Here is a 26,647-nt window from a genome sequence, read left to right as displayed (position 1 = left end):
TGGCACTTGCAGATTCACATATTGCACTAAGCCCTAGTTTGCTTAAGCATATTTAGCTAAATTAATAACAACTGACAACATACTATTCCATAAATTACAAGCCATAATTGTGGATTCACACAATGCATTAAGACAAGCACGTGCCAGTAGGGCTTAGTATAATGAATGAGTGTATAAATTTGATAAATAAATGACAAATGAATCCTACCACTATAATAATGATACTTACCTAAGAGTGTTGTTAGAACTACAATTAGAAATGCGCATGAAATGCTTTTACTGGAAAGTACTAGTTACACTCTTAATTCAGGTGTAAGAGTCAGTTTTGGAACATGATAAGCTTGTAAGCATGTGAGTTTACCCTCAGTTGTTTAAAATATTATAAGAGTATTCCGAGGCAGAAATCTTAAATACAGCTACACAAGGAAGTCTACACAGAGGCCAACGGGACTGAATAAAAACCTTGGGGATTTATGCTGAAATCTCAGCTGTGCACAGCTGTTGCCCTGAAGAGCATCGTATTGAAGACTCTTCGCCTCCCGACTGAACTACAGAGGAACTGCAATGGGATGTTCCCAACCGTGCGCAGGAACAAACAGCGCTAAAGGCACTATCAACGCTTGGCTGTAATTTGTGCTGCCAAAGTCGCTTCCTGGCGTCTAACGGACAACGTGTAACCGACACAGGGAAGGGAGGGAAAAACCTCACCGCTCAGCACCGGGTTGCCGCGGTGACTCTGCTTCAGAGGCACCGCCTCCTAGACGCTGAAAAGGGGGCGGTGTCTATATTGGGAACGCCGTTTCCATGGTGATATAGCTGGGTGAAGCATGTCGGATCTTGGCTCTGAAGAGATCGAAGAAGAGGCAGAGAATGATTTAGGGGTCAGTGGGGTCTGTGGGGATGGGGAGCGAATAAAGAGAAGGGGTTGGCTGTAAATGACAACGGGGCAGAGGAATATGACTGAGTCAGAAGTCCTAGATGCGAAGCACTCCACGGGAACTGTTTTTCTGAGTAAAGCCCGCATGGCTGGACATCTTTTCAGTTGATATTTTTCAGGGTGAATTTATCGACGAATTTCTTTTCTACTAGATTCGTGCATATTTTCATAACGATAGGAACATTCGGAAAAGACAAATACCAGTCACCATAAATTGTAAGCTAAGGTTGATACAAACCAATGCAGAAATAATTAAAAATTGGGGTGGCAACAAGTTGCCTGAATATTGTATTAAACCACAGAAGATTTTAGGCAATATATTCTTTAAAAGGTGCATATTAAAGTAAAACAAAAAAGGCTGCCTAATTTTTCTTATTAGTTTTCTAAAGATTCAAAATAAGGAAACCAATATGTTTTTCACATTGCTTTTAACTGGGAAGGGGTTGCATTTTACTTGCAGAAGACATGAGTTGCATTCTTGAAGGCCTTGGGTTCAGTTCCTAGCAACAGGAACAATCCCTATTTGAAACCTGGGAAGCTAGTAAGTTCCCAGAGGAGTAATGGTGTTTGTGGCAGCAAAAACAAGGTGAGATCTTAAAAATTATCAAACTTGTTGCAATGAAATAGTAGTGTAGTACTGAACAAACTTATTATAGTCTAATAATAGCGTAGTACTGAACTAGTGGTCTGACTCACTATAAAGCAATTCCTACATTTATGTAAACACTGCTGTGAAACATTTTAATTCTGTAAATATGTTAATGTTTAGCATATGTATCAACTGTAGCTAAGTAATAATTTTGGTGATCCCATAGTAGCTAGAATATTGGACTGGGACCAAGGTGTCACAAATTCAAACCCCCATTTGGTTATGAAGCTCATTGGGTGATTTTGCTCAAATCAGAATCTCTCTGCTCCTCCTACCTACAGGGTGGTTCTTATAATGAAGTAAGATTTTCGTGGTTGAGCTTCTGAAGGACAGTATAGTTATTATTGTTACTTAACTAGGAATATGAAGGTGAACGCAATGAGGCTGGTGAACGGCATGGACGTGGGAAAGCCAGATTACCCAATGGGGATACCTATGAAGGAGAATATGCAAATGGTAAAAGAAATGGAAAGGTAAGATTTATTTTGGAATTAATGTGCCCATTATATATACTAATAACAAATTCATTCTCCAAATGCATCTTCTTAGCCAAAATAGAACAGGAGAGAAGGATCAATAGCTTCAGGGAAGCTCAATGTTTGCTCGTTTATTTATTTACTAAATTCAATTTGTACGCCACCGAACTCCAAATGACTCTGTTTGCAGACAGACAAAATAATTTTAGGAGGGGAGCCCCTTAATTGCAGAGCTAGAGGGAGCCAAAAAGACTTGATGATGGGTACAGTCACATGACTGAAGCCCTGCCCCTTTGTGCATGAGATGTTGATGTACATATAAAGGAACAGTGCTTTGATCATACTGTCACTCCTGCCATCTTGGCCTTCTGGCTCCCCCTGTAGATCCGCTGGACAGAAAAATCCCAAAATCAAGTGAGATCTGAGCATGCTCAATGAGCATAGAATGCTGCCTGAAAACCCAAAAAAGAGATGGAGCACAATGGCATGACTGGAGCAGTCCATTGTACAATATTTTGTTGCACATTCCACTTGTTTTGTATTAGGTCATTTTCCTAGTATATAGGCATTGTAATAGAGCATATCTGTAATGCATATGTTTCAGGGGCTATACAGATTTAAAAATGGTGCAAGGTACACTGGAGAATACCTTGAAAATAAAAAACATGGCAATGGGCTCTTTATTTATCCAGATGGATCTAAATATGAAGGTAATTGTATTTTCTTCATCCATATATAATTACGATACCATTGGTGACTTGTGAAGCCAGTGAAATAGTGCCACATCATAGACAAAAAATTGTTGAAGATGTTAGTATCTAATAATATTGTTACAGTAAATATACTTAAGTATAATTAACATTCATATAGAAATAGGTTTATTTATGACTGAGTTTGTACATTGCATAAAGCCAGAATATGTTTTGTTTGTGGTTTGCCAACAATGGTGTCATAAAGGGGTTAGGGTTAGGGACACACATTGTGCGTCTCTAACTTACGATGATTTTTACTGTTACAGTAAATAACTGTAAAGTAAACAATTTGTCCTTATTTCTAATATATAAACATTTCTATACAGACATTTCTTTACAGAGTTTTTTTTTCAGTTTCTTAACTGTTTTCTTCCCTGACTCACACAGATTGTTTCTTATGCTAATTTTGACATACCCACTCTGTTAGACAGCTTCAGTACTTTCACTTTTGAGCTTGCTTTTAGCCTAGAGAAGAGAATAGAAAGAAAGAAAAATAACTCTTTCCTGAGTTTCTTGGAATTCCAGTACCTTTGTCAAGCTGCCCTTGGTGAAGTCTAGCTTGTCCTTTCCTAATGCAGCAGTCCACTCTGCAAATCTCTTCCAGATCCTGCTTGCTCTTGCTGGGTCCTCAGCTGCAGATTCCTTCTCAAACTATACCTGGATTCACATAGCACATCCAGTCTACACAGCATAAACACAATGCCAGCAATGCCCAATAATCACAAACAAAACCCTCCATTGTCTAACAGAACTCTCCTTTATATATTTTCCTCCCAAGATAGACATGCCTGCTTCCAAATATCTTAATTATGCAAGAAGCTTCTCAGTGTTTACTGAACAGTTTGCATGGTGCTAGCAAACAGAAAACAACAACAACAAAACTTTAATTTGAGACCACATTACAACTCTGTCTCACTCAGGGCATCTTCCCCTGGCACAGTTTATGTCTTAGTGGGACAGTTTTCCCAAGCTTGACAACTTCAAGATGTGTGAGCTTTTACTCCCAGAATTCCCCAGTGAGATGGCTGTTGCTAAATTGAATTCACATTTGAAAATTGCCAAACTTGGGAAACACTGGTTTAGCATTTCTTTTTCTACTGAAGCTGAAGTGAGGAAAAAGAAAGAAAGAAATCTATAACTTGTATAGTCAGGGTAAGTGCCATTATGAACAGGTTTGAAGGGGGCCTTACTTTCCATCCATTTCTGCTGTGGATGGGTTTGGAAAACAAGAGCCATAGAGATAGAATGTCTAAAGAGCTCTATGACTTTGTGTTAATCTCTAGAGAAGTAAGGATTAATTAACCCCATATTCTGCTATTCCCATGTCACGGTTTACTGAAGGGAGTTAACCATATGCAATACGGGATATATTTAGGACCAAATCTAATTCTCTGAGGACTCATTTGCTGGGGTATTAATCCCTTTAGGAGTTCCCATTTATGCTTACCATGGAAGCAGGGTTACAATGTACCATCTTCTGATGACAAAAAAGATAGTATCCAGAAAAATGTTAAACAGCTTTAACAGCATATCTTTTTTCTGTATGTGGATTTATGTATTGACTCCTTATCAATCTCCTTATGTAGTTCTCTGAGAGACAGCCATGATACTAAAGTAAGAATCCAGGAAGCATTTTAAAAATAACAAATAAGAGCCAAATTACAGATGACAATCATGTGTTCTGCTCTTAAGTACAAAATATTTTAGAAACAGTCACCCTGGGTGTCCCAATTCATATTCAGACTTCAGCAGTGGGGTGGAGATGCAGAGAGAGGGCATTAGTGGTTTATGAATAGTTTTTTATTTGTTTTAGTAGGTATATATATATTAGGTCTCAGCAGATGGCAGCACCTGACTGATCTTGTCTGGGCCTGAAAGTTAAGCAGCATTGGTTAGTACTTAGATGGAAAATAAGGGAACACCAGGATTATCACCAAGTAAACTACATGAACATGTTTGTGAAATCACCAGGAATCAAGATTGATGTGACTGAGACTTTACCTTTATTAGAGATGTGAAAAATGTACCATGCATGAATTGTTTTGTGCACAGAACAGACAGTTCTGGGCAGTCCATGCCCAGTCTGAAACAGGTTTGTTTCAGCCACCCACAGACCTGGAATATGAATGTTTTGTTTGGACCTGGTTCTGATGTTCTGGCAGAGGTGTTCTGAGATGGGAAGAATAAGAGAAAGAGAATATAATACAAGGAAATGGTATGTAATACATAATAGTGGCTAAAGGGAGATAAGGGAAAGGTAGGTGTGAGAAGATCAGGGGAAGGTGTGGATAGACAGTTGGGTATGTTTCTGTTCTGAATTTGTGCATGCCAGGTGTGATGGTGGCACATTAATAATATTCTGTTAATGTAACCTTAGAATAAAGTAGAAGTAGCTCATCTGTCTGTGCTTCCTGTCGGTCTACCTTGCAAGTCTGAGATCAATCTTGCAAGTCTGAAAATACATTTCTCCCCCCATCCCCTTTACAGCCCAAGAAACTTAGGGAGGGTCCCTTCTGAGCTGCTTGCCCCACCCACATTCCTGCTGTGGTCTAAGTTGCCTTTTATCTGACCACTCCCTTGGCTGAGTCTCTTCTCCCTGTCTCCCAAAGCCATTCCCCCATACCATTACAACTTCTGAAAAACAATATGTTTGGAGCAAAATATATCTCGTTTTATGCATATCTCTGCTTTTTATATGCATGCTACATGATTCATCAAGTTCTTAAATATAATGCAAAAATGTATTATAAACCGATTCTAAGTATAAATGCTTATAAAAGTTATGAAGTGCAGATATAAATACAGCTAAATTAAACACTGTAACATCTTAATGGATGGTTAGCATGAGCAGATTGACAATTTAACATTTCAAATGAGGGAAAATCAAACAGATCAGAGACTTCCCAAGGTTGATAACACACTTTTTGTCACTTTGAAACAAAAGAGGTTTATGAGACCAATAGTGAGCCAGAATACATAATCTGAGAGCTGGTTTTATTTTGGTAGGCCACATGCTTTTCAACCTGCCATAAACATTTATGACCAGTAATAAAGTGTACATTGGAATGATAGGTCTTAAGTTGATGTATATCTTTGGCGGTGGTGTGGGAAGGAGCTGCACGTCACTGGACCACATTCCCATGAAAGAAAATGTAATTATCTATTTTATTTATTTATATTTCAAATTTGGACACCGCCCATCTCAGGAGGAAGTGATTCTGGATGGCTTACAATAAAAACAACAAATAAATATTAATTAAAATACCATAAAAATAGTATAAAATACAATAAAACTAAATACATACATGTTTGTGTGTGTGTATATTCATGTGATCAATTATCTGTAGTTTACTTTCTTATCTTGTTTCTATAGGATTTTTTTAATTCAATGTGACCTTGCTCTCTCAATCATGATAATAAAATTTGGATTCTCTTTCCCCCCCCATCCATTCAGTTGTGTCCAGTTCTTGGAGATTGCCTGGACAAGTCCCTGCAGTTTTCTTGGCAAGGTTTTTCAGAAGTGGTTTGCCATTGCCTCCTTCCTAGAGCTGGGAGAAAGTGACTGGCCCAAGGTTCACCCAGCTGGCTTTATGCCCAAGGCGAGACTAGAACTCATGGTCTCCCAGTTTCTAGCCAGATGTCTTAACCACTACACCAAACTAGCTCTCTGGATTCTTTTTATTGCTGCATAAATACTGTGTACTTTTCTTCAAATTAATGTAAATATTCAAACTGAAGACCAAACAATATGATTTATAAAGTATTTTCATTGCAGGAGACTGGGTGGAGGACCAAAGACATGGAAATGGAGTTTACTATTATGTAAATGGGGACACATACACTGGAGAGTGGTTCAATAATTATAGGTTTGTTTCTCCTAATTTCAGATTTCTGTTTTACTACTTATTATTAGTAAATGTAGTTCCCCTCCAGAGATGTTGAACTACAGTTTCTATCATCTTTTGACATTATGGCTGTTTGTATAATAATTGTATTTATTGTGGAACTAATAGACTGTAGTAGATTTATATGTTCTGAAAGATTTTCTAACTAGTAGTAGCAAATGCTGACATAGCAATCTCATTTAACAACAACAAAAAGCCTTGATTCTAACAGAAACATTTATCTTTAGTTATCTTCTTTTGTTTTACTGTCTCTTGGAAATCTTGGTGCTGAAAATGATTATACTTGATTATGATTACAGTTGTTACTATTTTACACCATTAGTCATCCAGAGAACAGTGTTATAGGACAGCCATATAAATATAGTAAACAAAGAAAGGCTATTTTTAGCTGAAAATCAGTATACATTACCTGTTGCAGCAACCCACTGGTTTGCATTCTTATTCAAGAAATATATACATTTCAGTGCAGGCAATTTAATTTAAATCAATGATTTAAACCAGATTTTCTTGGTACTTGATTATTTAATTTGCCTTGATTTAAATTAATTCATGCTATGACAGTGTGAGGAAGATTGGATTCAGGATTCAGGATAAAGGTTTCTTCTGTCTTAATAAAAAACAACTTTTTTTTTCTCCAATAGACATGGGCAAGGTACCTATTTCTATGCATTAACTGGCTCTAAATATGTTGGCACTTGGGCAAACGGGCAACAAGAAGGATCTGCTGAACTTATTCACCTAAACCACAGATTCCAGGGAAAGTTTGTGAATAAAAATGTATGTATGTAAGAAAATATATTGATTTCTGAAAATTTTACACTGGGCATAGAAAATAAGCCTTTCAGCTTCTTTTGTATCTAACCCCATTTCAATAATGATAGTTCTGATATCCAGAAACCCATTTTGTACAGAGGACTCCAGTGTTTGCCGAGACACTCATGTGAACAAGTACTTTTCGATCACTTCATTTGAGGGCAGTTCTATTCATTCACAAGGAGACCTTAGAGAGATTTTGATTAGCTAGAATTTGTTTTATTTTGATAGTATATTAATTTCATAATGGCTTAAGCAAAAGCAACTAAGAATCTTGACCATATAAAAAATTAACACATTTATTATGGCATAATGTTTGGGGGCTTCAGATTATCAGAGGCATGAAGCGTGCAGATGAACACATACTGTATAGAAAAAATGTAAAAATGAAGTTAAATGAAAATGAAAGATTTCATGAACAACAGTAACCATCTTCACGTCAAGAGCAACAGACCCTGCAAGGTTGAAATGTTTTTTCACTTATTTCTGAATATATTCCTTTCTGATTTTTTTTTTGCCTAGAAATTGAACTGTTTATCTTTATACAGCACTGAAGGGGACTGCTGATAGATGCCATGTATGGTACAGCGTAACTGTGGGAAAATTTTGTTTTTAAAATATGGTACTGTCAGAATACTACTAATATTAATAATATATTATATTATTGATAATATATTATGTATAATATATATATTATTATATTATATTATATTGTATAAAATATAATATGATATATAATATACTATAATATATAATATATTAATAATAATAATAATAATCCAGGAAAGGCACCCCTTCATGGATCACTGCCTTGTCGTGGCGAAGGGGCTTACGTAACTCAGTGAAGCCATGAGCTATACCGTGCAGGGCCACCCAAGACGGACAGGTCATGACAGAGAGTTCTGACAAAATGTGGTCCACTGGAGAAGGAAATGGCAACCCACTCCAGTATCCTTGCCAAGAAAACCCCATGGACAATGTTAAAAGGCTAAAAGATATGATGCCGGAAGATGAGCCCCTCAGGTCGGAAGGTGTCCAATATGCTACTGGGGAAGAGTGGAGGGCAATTCCAAGTAGCTCCAGAAAGAGTGAAGCGGCTGGGCCAAAGCCGAAAGGACGTTCAGCTGTGGATGTATCTGGAAGCGAAAAGAAGGTCCGATGCTGTAAAGAACAATATTGTATAGGTACCTGGAATGTAAGATCTATGAACCAAGGCAAGCTGGATGTGGTCAAACATGAGATGACAAGATTGAACATTGACATCTTGGGAATCAGCGAACTGAAATGGACGGGAATGGGTGAATTTAATTCGGGTGATCATTATATCTACTACTGTGGGCAAGAAACCCTTAGAAGAAATGGAGTTGCACTCATAGTCAATAAGAGAGTGGGAAAGGCAGTAATGGGGTACAACCTCAAAAATGACAGAATGATCTCAGTGCGTATCCAAGGCAAACCATTCAATATCACAGTCATCCAAGTCTATGCCCCAACCACTAATGCTGAAGAAGCTGAAGTTGACCGCTTCTATGAAGACCTACAACACCTTCTAGAACTAGCACCAAAAAAAGATGTCCTTTTCATCATAGGGGATTGGAATGCTAAAGTAGGAAGTCAAGGAGTAACGGGCAAGTTTGGCCTTGGAGTACAAAATGAAGCAGGGCAAAGGCTAATAGAGTTCTGTCAAGAGAACAAGCTAGTCATAGCAAACACTCTTTTCCAACAACACAAGAGACGACTCTACACATGGACATCACCAGATGGTCAATACCGAAACCAGATTGATTATATACTTTGCAGCCAAAGATGGAGAAGCTCTATACAGAGAGCAAAAACAAGACCAGGAGCTGACTGTGGCTCAGATCATGAGCTTCTTACTGCAAAATTTAGGCTTAAATTAAAGAATGTAGGGAAAACCACTAGACCACTCAGGTATGACTTAGATCATATTCCTTGTGAGTACACAGTGAAGCTGATGAATAGATTTAGAGGATTAGATTTGGTAGACAGAGTGCCTGAAGAACTATGGACGGAGGTCCGTAACATTGTACAGGAGGCAGCAACTAAAACCATCCCAAAGAAAAAGAAATGCAAGAAAGCAAAATGGCTGTCTGATGAGGCTTTACAAATAGCTGTGGAAAGAAGGAATGCGAAAAGCAAGGGTGAAAGGGAAAGATATAAGCAACTGAATGCAGATTTCCAGAGAATAGCAAGGAGAGATAAGAAGGCCTTCTTAAATGACCAATGCAAAGAAATCGAGGAAAACAATAGAATGGGGAAGACTAGAGATCTCTACAAGAAAATTGGAGATATGAAAGGAACATTTAGTGCAAAGATGGGCATGATAAAGGACAAAAAAGGCAGGGACCTAACAGAAGCAGAAGAGATTAAGAAGAGGTGGCAAGAATACACAGAAGAACTATACAAGAAAGATCTTAATGTCCCTGATGTCCACGCTGGTGTGATCACTGAGCTTGAGCCAGACATCCTAGAGAGTGAAGTCAAGTGGGCCTTAGGAAGCATTGCTAACAACAAAGCTAGTGGAGATGACAGTATTCCAGCTGAGTTACTTAAAATACTAAAAGATGATGCTGTTAAAGTGCTGCACTCAATATGCCAGCAAGTTTGGAAAACGAAACAGTGGCCATGGGATTGGAAAAGGTCAGTTTATGTTCCAATTCCAAAGAAGGGCAATACCAAAGAATGCTCAAACTATCGCACAATTGCACTCATTTCACATGCTAGCAAGGTTATGCTCAAAATCCTACAAGCTAGGCTTCAGCAATACATGAACCTAGAACTACCAGATGTACAAGCTGGGTTTCGAAGAGGCAGAGGAACTAGAGATCAAATCGCCAACATTCGCTGGATCATGGAGAAAGCACGAGAGTTCCAGAAAAACATCTACTTCTGCTTCATTGACTATGCAAAAGCCTTTGATTGTGTGGATCACAACAAACTGTGGCAAATTCTTAAAGAGATGGGAGTACCAGACCACCTTACCTGTCTCCTGAGAAATCTGTATGCGGGCCAAGAAGCAACAGTTAGAACCGGTCATGGAACAACCGATTGGTTCAAAATAGGGAAAGGTGTACGACAAGGCTGTATACTGTCACCCTGCTTATTTAACCTGTATGCAGAGTACATCATGAGAAATGCCAGGCTGGAAGAATCACAAGCCGGAATTAAGATTGCAGGGAGAATCATCAACAACCTCAGATATGCAGACGATACCACCCTAAGGGCAGAAAGTGAAGAACAACTAAAGAGCCTCTTAATGAGGGTGAAAGAAGAGAGTGCAAAAGCTGGCTTGAAACTCAACATTAAAAAAACTAAGATCATGGCATCTGGACCCATCAATTCCTGGCAAATAGAAGGGGTAGAAATGGAAGCAGTAACAGGCTTCATTTATTTGGGCTCCAAGATCACCGCAGACGGAGACTGCAGCCATGAAATTAAAAGACGCTTGCTCCTTGGGAGGAAAGCTATGGCAAGCCTAGATAGCATATTAAAAAGCAGAGACGTCACCTTGCCGACAAAGATCTGCATAGTCAAAGCTATGGTTTTTCCAGTAGTAATGTATGGCTGTGAGAGCTGGACCATAAAGAAGGCTGAGCGCCGAAGAATTGATGCCTTTGAACTGTGGTGCTGGAGAAGACTCTTGAGAGTCCCCTGGACTGCTAGGAGGTCAAACCAGTCAATCTTAAGGAAATCAACCCTGATTGCTCATTGGAAGGATCGATAATGAAGCTCAAGCTCAGATACTTTGGTCACCTAATGCGAAGAGAGATCTCTTTGGAGAAGACCCTGATGATGGGAAAGATTGAAGGCAAAAGGAGAAGAGGACGGCAGAGGATGAGATGGTTAGATAGCATCACTGAAACAATGAGCATGAAACTGAGCAAACTCAGGGAGGCAGTGAAGGACAGGAAGGCCTGGCGCAATATGGTTCATGGGGTCACGAAGAGTCGGACACGACTTAACGACTAAACAACAAGGAAAGGCATCCCTTTCCTGGATCGGGTTGCCCTTCTAATGGTCACTCATGCTCTTGTTATCTCCCATATAGACAACTGCAATGTGCTTTACATGGGGCTACCCTTGAGGAGTATCCGGAAGCTACAGCTGGTCCAGAATGCAGCCACACGGGCTATTTTTGGTGCCCCAAGAAGGACCCATGTAACACCATTGCTCCGCGAACTGCACTGGGTTCCAGTTTGCTTCTGGGTCCAATTCAAGGTGTTCGTTATCACCTTTAAAGCCCTACATGGCATGGGACCAGGTTACCTAAGGGACTATCTCTTCCCCATGACTTCATCCCATCCCACCCGATCACACAGGGAGGGCATGCTTCGGACCCCCTTGGTAAAAGAGCTCCAGTTAGCGGGGTCCAGATGGCAGGCCTTCTCTGCTGTAGCCCCCCCCCTTTGGAATATCTTACCCCTGGAGGTGAGATTAGCTCCTTCACTCCTGGCCTTCTGGAGAGATCTGAAGACCTGGCTCTGCCTGGGATGGGGAGGGAAGTCACCAAGTGTGGGGATGGCTAGCCCCTTAGAGGCCTGTCGTCTGCAGCTCTGGTAACCATCAGCCTCTTGGACTTTTTCTTGTTTGATAATGTTTTGTATAGTTTTTATGTTTTATATATTTATTGTTTTAATGGATTTTGTGAGCCTCCCAGAGTCCCCCATTAGGGGGGGAGGGGGGGAGATAAATGAATTAATTAATTAAATAAATAAATAAATAAATAAATGTTTCTTTGTTTATATAGCCATTAGGTCCTGGGAAGTATATTTTTGATATTGGATGTGAGCAGCATGGTGAATATCATCATGAAGTAAGTACTATTGTATTAAATCATGCTAACAACCAGGAAGCCCAGAATTATACTTTATTTTAACTTTATTTATTTAATTCTGTCTTACAGTTAAAGAGTATAATAACTGTTACAACAAACTGTATATTTTAATTTATATGTAGTTATTAAAACAATAAGGTCAACATTTTTGACAACTAACAATGCTAAAATCATTTCAACAATCTGGCTTGCGTTCTCTAGAAGAGAAAGTGATTTTGGTTTTCCATCTTTTTTTCATCTTTTGAAGCAATACTTGCCTTGAATCTATGCTGACCTTGGTCAAACCTGGTGGAAAAGGGTTCTGTACAATATCCACTTTCCCCTGACTTTGCAAGGTCAATGGACTCCCCTAGTGGTTGCATTAATTATAATTAAATTATAATTAATTAAAGCAAGACTTTAAGACCTTTCCTGTTGTCACCGTGGGTCATCAGTAGGTTGCCCAAATCAAAAGTAACAGTTTTACAATTTTGTGCAGCCACTGAAAATAGATTGCCATCTTATACTCTGTATACAAAAAAGGCAATCCTCTCCTTAGTGAATATAAGGCTCCTGAATGTGAAAAGGAATTGAAATCAGAGTTTTCATTCCTCCTCCTCTTCTTCCTCCTCCTATTCCTCCTTAGTGTCTTGATTCCATACAGAAATTATAAATATAATATTTGGATCTCTGTGTAAGATGACTTATATTTTTTCAATTAGTACTGTATAGCACAATCCAATCAAAATTAAAAACCTTAAGGTTCTTAGAAGTTAATGTGAAGTAGGTATGCATGAATTTTGCTGAAATGTGGTTTAACAGTTGTTCATGTACACATTTCCATTTCCAAGACCAAAGTGCATTCTTAGGTCAGGATTTCTTCTTAAGCTATATGATAACAGCAGCAAGACTTTTATATGCACAGAGATGGAAAGACAAGATATTACCTAAGGTGGAAGAATGGTTTGTGAAGTTGATGTCATCTCTGAGTTAGCAGAGATGGCAAATTGACCGCATTGATTCGTGATAAGATATTGTGTAATTTTAAGACTATCTGGAAACCCTTTTTGGACTTTTTGTCACTGAAAAAAATGAAGTTTTGTTGTATAGATTTGATGATTAGAAATAATATGGATTAATAGAAATAATGGAAGTCATTTTTTAAACTTAGAGTAAGAGTTGAATGTATATTGTAATTTACATCTGTTATGAGAAGGGTTGGAAGTCAATTCTTTCTTTTTCTTTCTTTTTTCTTTTTGCACTTTTAATCTTTACTATTTTCTCTCTTTTCAAGTTTCCCTTTCTTCTTTTTCTTAGTTAGTTTTTATTGTTTTTTCTCAAAATTTAATAAAGTTATTATATAAAAATGGATTTCTTCTTAAGCTATATCTTCTCCAAACATTTTTAAATGACCTCAGTTCAAAAATGAACCTTTGAGCTCAAAATATATTAGATTTCTGGTTCTTACTCTCTAGACTGTCTTTCATTTAAATATTATTTACCTGTGACTTCTCAGCATGCAAATATGAACAAGTTGTGGCATTCAATATTTGCTGTAAATATCCACACAAAAAGTTATTTTGTGGAACAGATGGCAAAGAACTGCCTTATGTTCAAAGTAATGAGAAGCTATTAGCCACTGACATAACATATAACAAAATATGTAAAACAAGCATACACAGTTTTCAGACACGCATGATTTTTATGCATTTATCCTTTTGTAAATGTTGTGTAGCAGTTAAGTTTATTTCACGAATACCATCTGTGTTCTTTTAACAAATCTGCCTTTCCCCTGAGTATAAACTTTTCTCCTTGAACTTTTAAACTTTTGTATAATAAAATAATATTTCATGTTGACTCTTTCTGTAATTTGCTTAGCTCATACGAACCAAGGAAAGAGAAGGAGTAAAAAAGAAATGACTTGCTCAGAATTATGAGAAAAAATTAGCCACTGAAATCTTTACCAAAGAGGTGCCTTTTGGCTTTGAAATAGAATGATTCTGCATGATTTGCTTGCATGTGACAGGAAGAAATTCCTTTGGAATAATTTTGGCATTATATCCCCACCCCCACCTGCCAGTCCTAACCAGTTATTTTAGCAATCTTTTGTTTGCTTTTGCTTTTGCTTTTGCTTTTGTTTTAAATATGATGGTATAGTTTTATTTATAATAGACTACTTTTGCAATACGTCCCAGGGTTTCCAGATGGTTGAGTGAAACACAGTGATGGATTATGGGGGATTTTAGGGACAGTACAACAGAGGTGGGACTTTGTTGTATAGAAAGACAAGTCAGTGGCTGATGGGACATCCAGTAGGTTTCTTAAAAGAAATTTTATGAAATGCTGCATGGCAAATATATCTAGCAGCACTTACATATTTAAGGGATACAGTTTGTGTCACAACACATGTTTTGTCAGTTGCACTCCTTCTTTAGTTGGCCATGCAGCTAGCTGTTTCTGGGGAAAATATTATTCAACCGTGAAAAGTATAACAAAATGCCATCACTACTTTTTTGTTGTTGTTGTTGTTGCTGAAGCACCTACTACAGGGCTTCTGGGTGAATATTTCCAGAAGAGGGGCTGGATTCTTTCAGCATCATTTGAGGGATATTGAAGCCAAAGAAGCTATGTCAAGTTAGTGCAGATAAGAAAATGGCAGCTAGTTAATTAGTGTTAACATAATTAGCAGAATAAAACAAATATTTCAATCCAGTAAGCCAGATGCCTGTTTAATCAAAACAAGATTTATCACTAAATAGAAGACCATAAATATGGGGTTAGACAAATCTCTTACAGCAGATAGCTCTAATATTTAAATGCAGCCTCTGAGAATAGTTTTGTGTCAAACACATGAGAAATTGGTGGTGAAAATACTCCCTTTGAAGACTCTCAACAATGAAGCAGGAAGGAGGATGCTCCTTCTAGTAGCAAGGTCCAAAGCTGCTTAGGACTTTTTTTTTTTTGTTCTATACTTTGCATTGTGACCAAAAATTGGCCAGCAGCTAGTGTAACCTTTGTAACTAATAGTCATATGTATCTTACCTTTGATCTTTCCCAATAACTAGGCTGCAACATTGCTGAGGTTTTCAGACAATTTTAAAGGGCACCCCACAAAGAACATATTTTAGCAATCCAGACTTGCAGAAATATCTGGCCATGTGTATTGTTGAAAGAGGCTAAGGAGCGTGAAGCATGTTGTGTATGGGTCTTCATAAATTCTGCAGAAAAGCTTTTACCACAAATAGACTGCCCATTTCCTTTTTCATTCTATTATTGTCCTGAATATTCATCTTTCTCTAGGAGAAACCAGAAGAAGAGGAGGAAGAAGAAACTTTGGTACCATCCATTCCAAAATGGAAAGCAACAAAAATTACTAATCTAACACTCTGGACACCTGAAGAACCACCTCCTCCAGAAGCAACTCCTGCAGCAACAGTAGAGGGTCCATCAGCTGAACCAGAAGTTGCTGCAGGTTTGTATTTTGACTTTAGAGCAACCTTTCATGCATCCATGAATCTGCATTCATTTCACTGGGTGCCAACTTAGATCAAAGTTTTGCAATATACTACCATAGTAAATTTACATATATATTTTATAATCTTAGATTGTGTAAAATTTTCCCAGTAAATCACTAACTTAGGACATATGACCACCACTCTAGAATACTGTGTTGGGTATAATAAGATATGCAGAGGGAGAAATCCAGAGATTGATGGTCTCATTAATGAGTTGAATTTTCACTTCAAGCCCAATCAATAATATCTTGTCTGTACCTTTTGGATGGACATGGAGATATACAAGCTGTGAATATTCTAAACTAGTATCTTCATGCAGTGATGAGGGCAAGTATATGTAAAAGATGAAATCATTGTGGTTGATGACACCCTGGATAAGAATTGTATATTCTGCCTGTTCTAAATGGGATTTTAGGATTTTGTTTGCTTTAGTTTTTGTTTTAAATATGATGGTATAGTTTTATTTATAAGATACATTGTTTGGGAGAGCTCCTAGAATCACCACTGTAATTGTATTGCTAGAAATCTTTATGGTCAGAAGTGGTAGTTGCCAGTTTTTGCTGGCAGACCAATTATAATACCTTTTTCTAGATGGGGACAGCCTAGCTACAGTTGTTCAGACACTGTTCACCTTATATATAGACAATTGTAATGTGATCTGTGAAGTTAACGTTGCACTTGGTCTGGAAGCTGCCACTGGTGTGCAGAATGTGGTAGCAAAGTTGTTGAGGGGGATATTTGGCCATGCATATTATAGCTCTGTTGAAGCAACTGTACTGGTAGTCAACCACCAAAGCAAGTAGTTTTTTTTTTTTTTAGATTTTTTTATCCCACCTTTATTATTTTTTATAAATAACCCAAGGTGGTGAAACATACCTAGTACTCCTTCCTACTCCTGTTTCCCCACAACAACAACCCCATGAGGTGAGTTTTGCTGAGAGAGAGTGACTGGCTCAAAGTTCCCCATCTGGCTTTCATGCCGAAGGTGGGACTGGAACTCACAGAAACCAGGTGGTTTCTGGCCTGGTAGCTTAACCACTGGACCAAACTGGCTCTCTTAATAGTTAACCACCAAACCAAATTCAAGGTTTTAATTGTAACATAGAAGACACTAAACAGTTGAGGATCAGGGTGCCAGACTGACTCCTTTCCCCTTTATAGAACTACAAGTAGTCTCCAGGTTAAGAATGCCTGGGTTACAGATGACCCATAGTTAAGAATGGAGCTTGTTGTAACAAAATTCCAGTTAAATACACAATCATTCAAGTTAAATACACAATGTTTGAATTCATTACACAATGCTACTTCTACAGTATTATAAAATAATACTGTTTTGGCTTGCTTACAAATTTGACTTAAGGACTGACCTTGGGAACGGAACTTGTTCTTAAACTGGGGGCTACCTGTATTTGATTGCTAAGAGGATCAGAAGAGGTTCTGCTGCATGTGGCAGGATTGATAGATGCTATCTTGTATTTACATATGGATCTTCTCTATGGTGATGCCTGAATTTAGAGTGTTCTCTCCCTGAAATTACATCTTTTTAAGATCTCTCACTTCAGCTAGGTCTTCCCTTTATGAATTTTGATGGCAGGTAGGAGAAGGAAAAACAGGACTAACGTTTTCTATTAATTTTTTGCATTGTTTTAATCAGTTGTTTTTCTTACTGTATGTTAGGAATTTCTATTGTCAGCCATTTGAGATACAACTGAGAAGCAATATAAAAATATGTTCAGTAAAATAAATAATATTCAACTACTGTTAGGCCTAGAAAAAGCATTCAGGTAGCAATGTTCTATCCTAGGTTTAGGGAATGTGTGGTCCTCTTTAAGCTTCTCTTGTGCATCTCTGAACTTAATTTCAAGTGGCCCTCTGATCATGTACAAAATCCTTTTACAAACAATCTAACTATCTAGAAAGGCACATCTGTCTCCTTTGGCCTGCCTTAGGAGAGAGAGAACAGGTATTTAAAAAAGAGGTGAGATTGAAGAGGAGGTGTTGGGAAGATTTACTTTTGGTAGTGATCATATTCTTCACTTTCTTCAACTGAATTTCTATTAAATACATTTGATAGAACGACAGCTTTTTATGGTAGTGCCCATTAAGCTTCTCTCCTGCCTCTAAAGTTTTCTCCTCATCAAAAACTCTCAGGACAACATTTGGACCATGTGTTACATATGTATCAGCCTTGGGAAAGGTGGTATCAGATTCATAAGCCCTACTCTGGTTCACAAGGGTTATCTTGCATAGTATATTCACGTGCTGCCTGATATGGTATTATTTCTTTCTGTGACTTCAGCCTTCAGCTTGTCCAGTTGGGGCAGTTAGGAAATCTTATGAAGTCATTTAAAGGAAAAATAATTCTAATAAATCCCCAAATTGAAGTTTACAACTACTACTCTGGGATTTTTGAATACTGGTATGTGAGTGGACGTTCCAGTTATCTCTGCAGAAAATATCATGGGCTTAAATTCAATAGTAATCTCCCTACCAGAGGTCCAGAAATGGAACATGTCAAGGTGGGACGGAAGCAGATTTGTAGCTACTGAATTTTGAATCCATTTGTTAACCTGAGGTCCCAATATTGGGATCATCAGCTATACTGGCCATAATGGATTTCCTTACCATTTGGCTTTAGTTGGGAGTTTTTTAATCCACTAGTTAGCATCAGAAAAAAAGGAAAGGAAAAGCACCTCAAGAGTTAGGATTGTGCTCCGCTTTGATTAGAAGTGGAGCGTAATCCACTTGAAGATTCTTCATTTTAAGAATAGAAGCTTTGCCTATGGTCATAGAAGAGAGCCCCGTTGAATTCAGTAGAATTTACTTCTGAGTTCACATGGCTAAGAATGTACTGTATTATCGTATTTGTACTACGTTAAGGCTTTTGACATCTGTTTAAAAGGAGGATTTCACCCCAGTAATTAATTAAAAGAAATGGCATGGAAATAGGTATGGCAGTAATTACTTGTTTTCTCAATTTTTCCTTCCATTCTACACACCTTCATTTCAGCTGCTGAGAATATTGCTGAAGCACCTTCTGAAAGTGCTGAAATTGCTGCAGAAGCAGGAGAGCCCACTGAAACAGCTTCTTCACCTAAAGATATAGAGGAAGAAGAAGAGGCAGCTAAAGATGACCAAGGAGATCAGGGTGAGGGGAGAGGGAATATGCAGTGAATAAGTAAGCTGGTTACTGCTTTTTGATTAAATGATCTTCAGTGTAGCGTACAATAGCATCCCTGATCTATGATGGGACCACAGTGGGCTTCCCTTTTACTTGCCTGTCCCAGGACTGCTGTCAAGAGCAGCTAGTCTTTCTGTAAGGAAGAGGAATCTCTTGCTAACATATATTCATGTTGAAAGCAACAAAATGTGGATAATCAAAACTTCCTCTGTAAGCTAGCAACATCTAACTGAGGAAAAAAAAATCAAAAGGCAAAATGAATCCCAAGGCCACTTCTGGATGCCACATTGTTCAGTGCTCCTCACACATTATAGGCTTTTTCTGTGCATCCACTTGCATGGTTGCTGTAAGTGCTTGAGCATGGTAGAGACAGCTCAGATTCCCAGTAGCTGTGTAGAAATGGCAGAACACTCGTTCTCTTGCACTGGGTTTTTTATGTTCCAGCAGGCAGCTTTAAATTCATTACCACCTCAGCTGATAGTCTGTTATTGCTCCGGTCCCTGTTTTTCCTATTACTTGTCCTCCGCCAGTCACTACTTATCAAAGGCCAAAGATACAGAGGGTTCCCACCTTTCTTCTTGGTGACAAAGTGTATGCAAGACGATGCTAATGTCTTAGAATGTCCGCCAACATTTTAGAGAAAGTGCTGTTTTTTGAAAAATAGTTCCACTCCAATGTACTTGAATTAAGGAGCACCATCTTGGGAAGCTTTTTGTTTACAGGAAAAAAAAAAAAGGAGAAAGGTAAAGAAACAGCAGTTTGGGCAAGGGTTTGATCACATGGTTGTGCTTGGCATCTTGACATTTTGCTCCTCTCCCCTGCCTCCCATGAATGTCCCTGTTCATATTGAAATTCAAAACTGTATTGTTTTTGAAGGTAGATGTGAGAGTTAGGCTCTCTGTTGCTGAATCATCGTATTGGAATACGGTATTGTGCAAAACTGCAAAACCAAATCTTTACTATTAATGGATGAAACACAGCCTTTTAAAAAACTTCTTAAAAATTCTACAATTGTGCACCAATATCTTTCCTCATAATCTGTGTTTAATCATTGTTATTTATTTATTTATTTATTTATTTATTAAATTTGTATGTCACCCATCTCCCCCAACGGGTGACTCTGGGCAGCTCACAAATAAAACCAAAAACCATGAACAATTAAAAATAATCCCACATAAATAAAATTAATTAATCAATTAAAAGTCAGACTGTAAAACAAACAATCCTTTGTTTCTCCTTTCTCCAAGACTTCCTAGCATTTTAAACCTATTTTTCCTCCATTCTTTCTTTCCCATCTTGTGACGTTGTCTATGTTTGGTTTTAGTTTAAGCCATTTAAGGATTTTTTTTCATATTCTTTGTTTTCAACTCCTGTTACAAAACTGAGAGTTCACAGTTTTCTAACAGTACAGCAACAATAACACTGTTGCTATTTTTAATGTTATTTTATTTTTTTCTCCACAGCCATAGCAGAAGAAAAAGAAGAAGAAACAAGAGAATCTGAGCCACAAGAGTAATGGAAACAAATTACAAAAAGAAAAAAGAAAAAGAAAGAGAGAGAGAGAGAGAGAGGAAGAAAGAAAGAAAGAAAGAAAGAAAGAAAGAAAGAAAGAAAGAAAGAAAGAAAGAAAGAAAGAAAAAGAAAGAAAGAAAGAAAGATTCAGTCATGTTAAATTTCATTAATATTAATTGAGAATTTGAACACATATTGAACTCTCCCACTGAAATCAGTGGTTAACTTTACTAAGTATATGACTCTTAATTTTTATTAGTTTAGTTTATTAGCCGGTTTGCTTGCTTAATGTTTGAAGCAGCAGTCTTGTTTCTTTGCTACCTGAGGTAAGAGTTCCACCTCCATCTTCAATCATTCCTGCCCCTCTTCTTCCTTCCCTCCACCCATTTGAAGGCAGGAGATTTTTAATTCAAATTATGAGGATTTTAAAAATTAAATGCTAACATTTATGAATTATTTTCAGCGCTTTTAAGAAGTCTGTTATGCCCAGTTTAAAGAAACAAAATTTATATTGACTAAATTATGTTGACTTAACTGTGTTTTTTTCCCCTAAATATTTCATGTTTTTCCCACTTTCTGTCCTGGTCTAGTAAAAGTGCAAATAAATTCTGTTCAGTTTTCTGCATACCCCTCCAAGAGTTTTTGTGCAATTCCAAGCCTTACTCTTCTGCTGATTATGATTCTGAGGTAATTAAAATTAAACATAGCCAGCTTCAACCAGTGGTTTAAAATGGTTGGAAGATGATACATAAATTGGAGGGAAATAAGCGTGGGAGAAAAACATGATTTCTTCTTGTCTATATCAACTTTCTGCCTTACTCTAGTCACATAAATGTTCCCAACATATTCCATAGGACCCACATGCAACCCTTAATCTAAAACAGGTAGTACATTCATGATTTATTTCACAATCAGAACATTTGAAATAGCACTTTTGTATCTGGAGGTTCAAATATTTTGCATATCCCTACTTGTGGGATATAGCTTTATGTTAAATATGACAGTATAACTTCTAAAATTATATATGTATATAAACATTCTTCAGTTAGATACTTATAAGTGTGATTTATAATTACAGGTTTTAATGTTATAGAGAAAAGATCCCAGCAAAATTAATTACATTTTAGTTATAATTAGCTTATCTATTAATTTCAGTAGTATTTAAGAGTAATAAATTATGGCAGGATTATGGCCTGGCATTCATTTGGCATTTGAATATCTTTCCTACCAATTATGCTGTCCAATATGGCTATTGTTTGAGATCTGTATAGAACACTGAATTTCATATTTAGAGCAATATTGATGTCTTGGAAGAAGAAAGCTTGCTAAGCACTGATTTTTAGAAGCAAACATCAGAAATGGAGACTTCCTGTGAGCACCATGGTAAGTTGACGTCCTGGCAGCAGGTCCGTGTTTATGAGGAGAATCACTGCTGGATGCTGGACCAGCGAAATCTCTCCAGAGGAAGGAGAGATCATTGAGATTATCCATGTGCCTTCAGATATCTGCTCCTCATGAGTAGACTGCAAGAACTACCATTTTGCAGTCAGCTTATGAGTTGAGTGGCTGGGAGTTGGGATTCCTTCAAGCTCACACTCATAACACAGCCTTTTATTGACATAAAGCTTGACTGAGCCTCATTTCTAAATCATTTCTTTTTGGATTTTTTTTCTTTTTTACTATACTGGAAAGATTAAGACCCTTCGGATTGGCAAGATTTTACTGTATTCATCGGAGTTTCCTTCTTGGAGAAACATGGCATAAATTTGTTTTTTAAAGTTTTGGAAATATATGATTTTTTGGATTATATAGCAAAAGAGTGCTTAGAATATGGATTTCAGAAGTTAACAATGGATTAAAAGCTCCAGATGAATTTGGAATTTTAGTTTTGAATTAACTAAAATGATGATTATTTTGACTTTTCTTAAGAAATATGATAAGGGGACCTGGAAGGAGGTCCCCTTCCAGGTCCCTCCACTAGAGGGAGCTACAGAAGAATAAATTGGTTTACAAAGAAAAGAATGGAACAAAGATCCTTAAAAGTTTTTGAATACTGGTCTGCAAAATTACTTGATAAGATAGAGCATGTTATAGAAGAAGAACAATTTATAATGGATAATTTTGAAATTAATTTAAAGGAGGATTTAAATGTAACAAGCAATGACAAGGACATGGAGAAAAATATACTGGTTATACAAATGGAACTGATCGATGATTTATTCCCTAAAGGAGATGTACAATTATTGAACCAGAAAACTGATTTAGATAACTCTTTCTTACTGGATATACAAAAGAGCTCTGTTAAGGTCTTAAAGGATTTTATGAGAAGTGACAAAAGGACAAATTTTACTTATTTGATATACAAAAGAAATCTGTTAACATTCTGAAAGATTCTCGGTTTAAAAAAACAGTTGTGCAGACTCTGGGACTCCTTTTAAGAAATTAGATTCTTAAAAATTTAGGGGAGGAGTACCAGGTCAGCTTGTTTGATCTGGGCTAAAAGAGAAAAGAATATCTAGTTTCCTTTACTGGACTTTTGCTGACAAGGAACAATTGATGAAACTTTTGGATTTTGTTTTTTTTACTTAAGAGATGAGTTGGGGGTGAAGAGAGATTATGTTATATCTAGAGATGGTGATAAGCTGTTAAAATTGTCTTTACTTGCTAGGATGAAGGGGGAAGTTACTTCCTTTCTTCTTTTCTTTTTTTCCCTTTTTCACACTTTTTTCTTTTCTTTTGTATTTTTCTGTTTATATTTTTTGTAGTTTGTTTTGGCATTTATCCCTTTTATTTGTAATTCTTTATATATATATATATTTTTAACAGAAGCAAACATTAGAAGCATGCATCCCTTTAAATATATAGCAATAAACAGGCAAACTATCTGTGCAGTAGAAGGAAATATAAGCCTCCTGGTTGATAATATGTCTGGTAGGCTAGCAAACTGTGTTTAAAATCTCAGTGTCTTAATATAAAATCTAAAAGTACTTTATTCTTATATAGTCCATCTGTTTGTGCTGGTTCCTCCTATTTAATATGCGTCTGTAATACTGTATGAAACAGATGCCATTTAGAGGTTCACAACTTTCACATTTGTTTGAATGCACAAAATATGGAGATTTTATTTTTTTCCTAACATTGTCCATTAGAATCTGATAATGGAATCATCACATTTTTAAAAAAGTCCTCATAGATGCACCTTTCATTATATAGAATGATCTGATAGAATGGCTTATCAGAGCATACCTATAAATGTCTCTACAAGACATTATGCTTTATTTTTCAAGATCATAGATTACGCCTAGTACGTGATAATGCAGTAGAAATAACATGTTCTTTCTGAGGATCTCCTTACGTGCAAACACCAGGCTAGAATGCTAGGGAAAGCAATATCCATAAAGACATTCTGACAAGACTGATAATGTATCATTTGTGTGTGTGTGTGGGGGGGGGTTAAAGGAAAGAGTGGTAACTAATTTCTATTAGTAACTTCATTCCCATCAGTGCTGTTCAGCACTTTACTCAGACTTCACTGAGAGAGAGAGAAGACCTCTACTCTCTACAGAGCTGCATGCATTACTTTCTTAACAAGATACCCTATATCAAGTGTTTAAGTCAAAGCTCTGGCTCTAAACAATAGTGTTTATGCACATTCATTTTATGTGCAATATTTTGAAGCACCCTATGGGTTTCAGAGACAAGAAGTAGTTTTACAACAATATCTGTAAAGACATTGAAGATGAAAACAGACATAGTAAAACAAAAAAAGTCTTTCAAAAGATCTCTGAACTCAGAAGGAAGTTGCAACCTTGAATTGGTATGCTAAAGAATGCCAATGGACAGATAGTAACCAGATTCACAGGAGATCAAACTAAGATGGAAGGAGTATACAGAAACACTGTACAGTAGAGACATCAACATCCAAGATACCTTAGAAGATATTCCCTACTTACAAAAAACTCTACTACTAGAAGATGAAATTAGAGCAGCACTCCAGTTATCAAGTTGGAAGGCTACAGGAACTGATGGAATACCCGCAGAAATATGGCAAGCAACAGAAGAATCAGTAAAGTTTTTAACCAAGCTATGCCAGCAAAGAGGTCAATTTATATTCCAGTACCAAAAAAAGGAGACTTAACAGAGTGTGCAAATTATTGTATAGTATTCTTAATTTCACATGCTAGCAAAATAACGCTTAGGATCATCCAGCACAGATTAGAGCCTTACATGGAAAAAGATGCCAGATGTTCGAGCTGGCTTTAGAAAAGGCCAAGGAACATGAGGCATTATGTTGGATAATTGAGAAAGCCAAAGAACACCAAAAAAGAAATCACTACGTGCTTCACTGATTGTGGAAGAACCGTTGATTGTGTTGATCATGTCAAGCTGTGGAATGTGCTCAGAAAAATAGGGATGCCAAAGCATCTCATTGTCCTCATGGGAAACTCATACAGGTAGTCCTCACTTTGTGACTGCCTTGTTCAGCAACTGTTGAGTTACAACCTGCTGAAAAAATAACTATGACCAGTGCCCACATTTATTACTTCTGCAGTGTCCCTCAATCACTTGATCATTATTGCAGTCAATACACATGCTGTGCCTGATCTCCTGTTTTTCTTCTCCCCCCCCCCCCCCGCCTTGTAGAGTGGAGAGAGGAAGTGATTACAAGAGAGTAAGGCACATAATAGGGAATACACATTGAAAGCAATGCAGGGGTGCCAGCAGCCCCAAGCCTGCTGTGTTCCCCATTGTGTGTCTGCTTACTCTTTTGCAAACACTTCCTCTCCAATGAATGTAAATACAAACATTAATTCACTTCTTGCTAATTACCCCAACGCCAGGGTGAGCATTCCAAAGGGTGGGGGAGTGGGGAAAAAGGGAAGCTGAAGTAAAATTGTTATGAAGCAAAGAAAGCTGAAGGTGTGAAACTGATTAGTCTTGTCACTTTCCAGCCAGCTATCCCAGGCTCAGGTGAGCATTCCATAGGTTGGGGCAGTAGAGTAAAGGAAAGTACAGTCAAGGTCATGTGATTTCCCACTAAACAACTGCCTCACAGTCACAGCTGCCAGTCCCAATTGTGGTTGCTAAGCGAGGACTACCTGTATATAATTTAAGAAAGTTTAAGGTTTGTGTCTACTGCTTAAAGGAAAAGTTCCTATGAATATAACTCAACCCTGGAATGCCAACCAAGAACTTAATCAAGCTTAGATTTTATTTACTTTTTCCTTCAGTTTAAAATATGTTATTTTCCTTTGGACCTGCTTCTTCTATTAGAGTAATTTATTTGGAAATAAAGTTATCAGGAACTTCTCTCATCCTCAGACACAATGAATTGGCTTCAGACCTAGCTGTGCTTAGACCTATATAACTAATTAGTTCTAATCATATCAGCCAGTTCATCCTTTTATAATTAAGTTTGGAAACAATTACTATATAGCAAAATCGATTCATTATGTGCCATCAAGCTGGTGTTGACTCTTAGAGACCACATAGATAGATCTTCTCCATGGCAATCTGTCCCTAACCTGGTCCTTCAGTGGGGCACCCATCACCACGGTAACTGAGTCCATCTACCTTGCTGCAATCATATATTTAGCATGTATTTTATACATAGAACTAGAAAGTTTCCAAGTGAATGCTTACGTAGCAGCAAGCTCCAAATGAGAAGCCTCTAGACTCACCTTTTTATCTGTACTATGAAAAGCACCTCTTGAGTTATATGTGATTCCAAATGAATTTTCTTCTTCAAACCAGCAGATGCTGTTTTTAATTAGTTTCACTAGATGTCACCCAAGACTGTTGTGCAATCACTCTTACATTAAAAAAAATGGGAAAATAAAATGGAAGCAGATTTCAAACTTACCTGCATTTCCCAGGCAAGTCTTTTATTCAACAATCACATTCATTAAAATATAGAAATTTGGGGGTGGATACATGTGACATTCTTCTGTTTCATTTGTAACTTCTTTTTCTCCATCTCTCTCCTCCTCCCTCCTTTTCTCTTAAAAAAAAAAAACCTGTTAAGGACAAAAGATGCCTAAAACCTTTGACTGGTAGCCCTAGAAAGCTTTTG

The 26,647-nt window shown here is 37.4% G+C and overlaps 1 protein-coding gene across 1 annotated transcript; it reads left to right on the top strand.

The window, feature by feature from the left end:
* The first annotated feature begins 798 nt into the window (after positions 1-798).
* Positions 799-21,084, top strand: RSPH1 (radial spoke head component 1). Its single transcript, XM_088144706.1, has 9 exons — positions 799-881; positions 1,946-2,059; positions 2,667-2,772; positions 6,590-6,680; positions 7,361-7,496; positions 12,301-12,366; positions 15,667-15,838; positions 18,892-19,029; positions 20,526-21,084. The coding sequence occupies exons 1-9, from the start codon at positions 828-830 to the stop codon at positions 20,576-20,578; spliced, it is 930 nt and encodes a 309-aa protein (XP_088000832.1). The 5' UTR covers positions 799-827; the 3' UTR covers positions 20,579-21,084.
* Positions 21,085-26,647: the final 5,563 nt, after the last annotated feature.

The sequence above is a fragment of the Python bivittatus genome, unplaced genomic scaffold (assembly GCF_059951505.1).
Source record: "Python bivittatus isolate LINGU-HERP-01145 unplaced genomic scaffold, Pbiv_v1 ctg000350_np1212, whole genome shotgun sequence".
NCBI classification, from domain to species: Eukaryota; Metazoa; Chordata; class Lepidosauria; order Squamata; family Pythonidae; genus Python; species Python bivittatus.
This window is presented reverse-complemented; position numbering and strand designations above follow the sequence as displayed.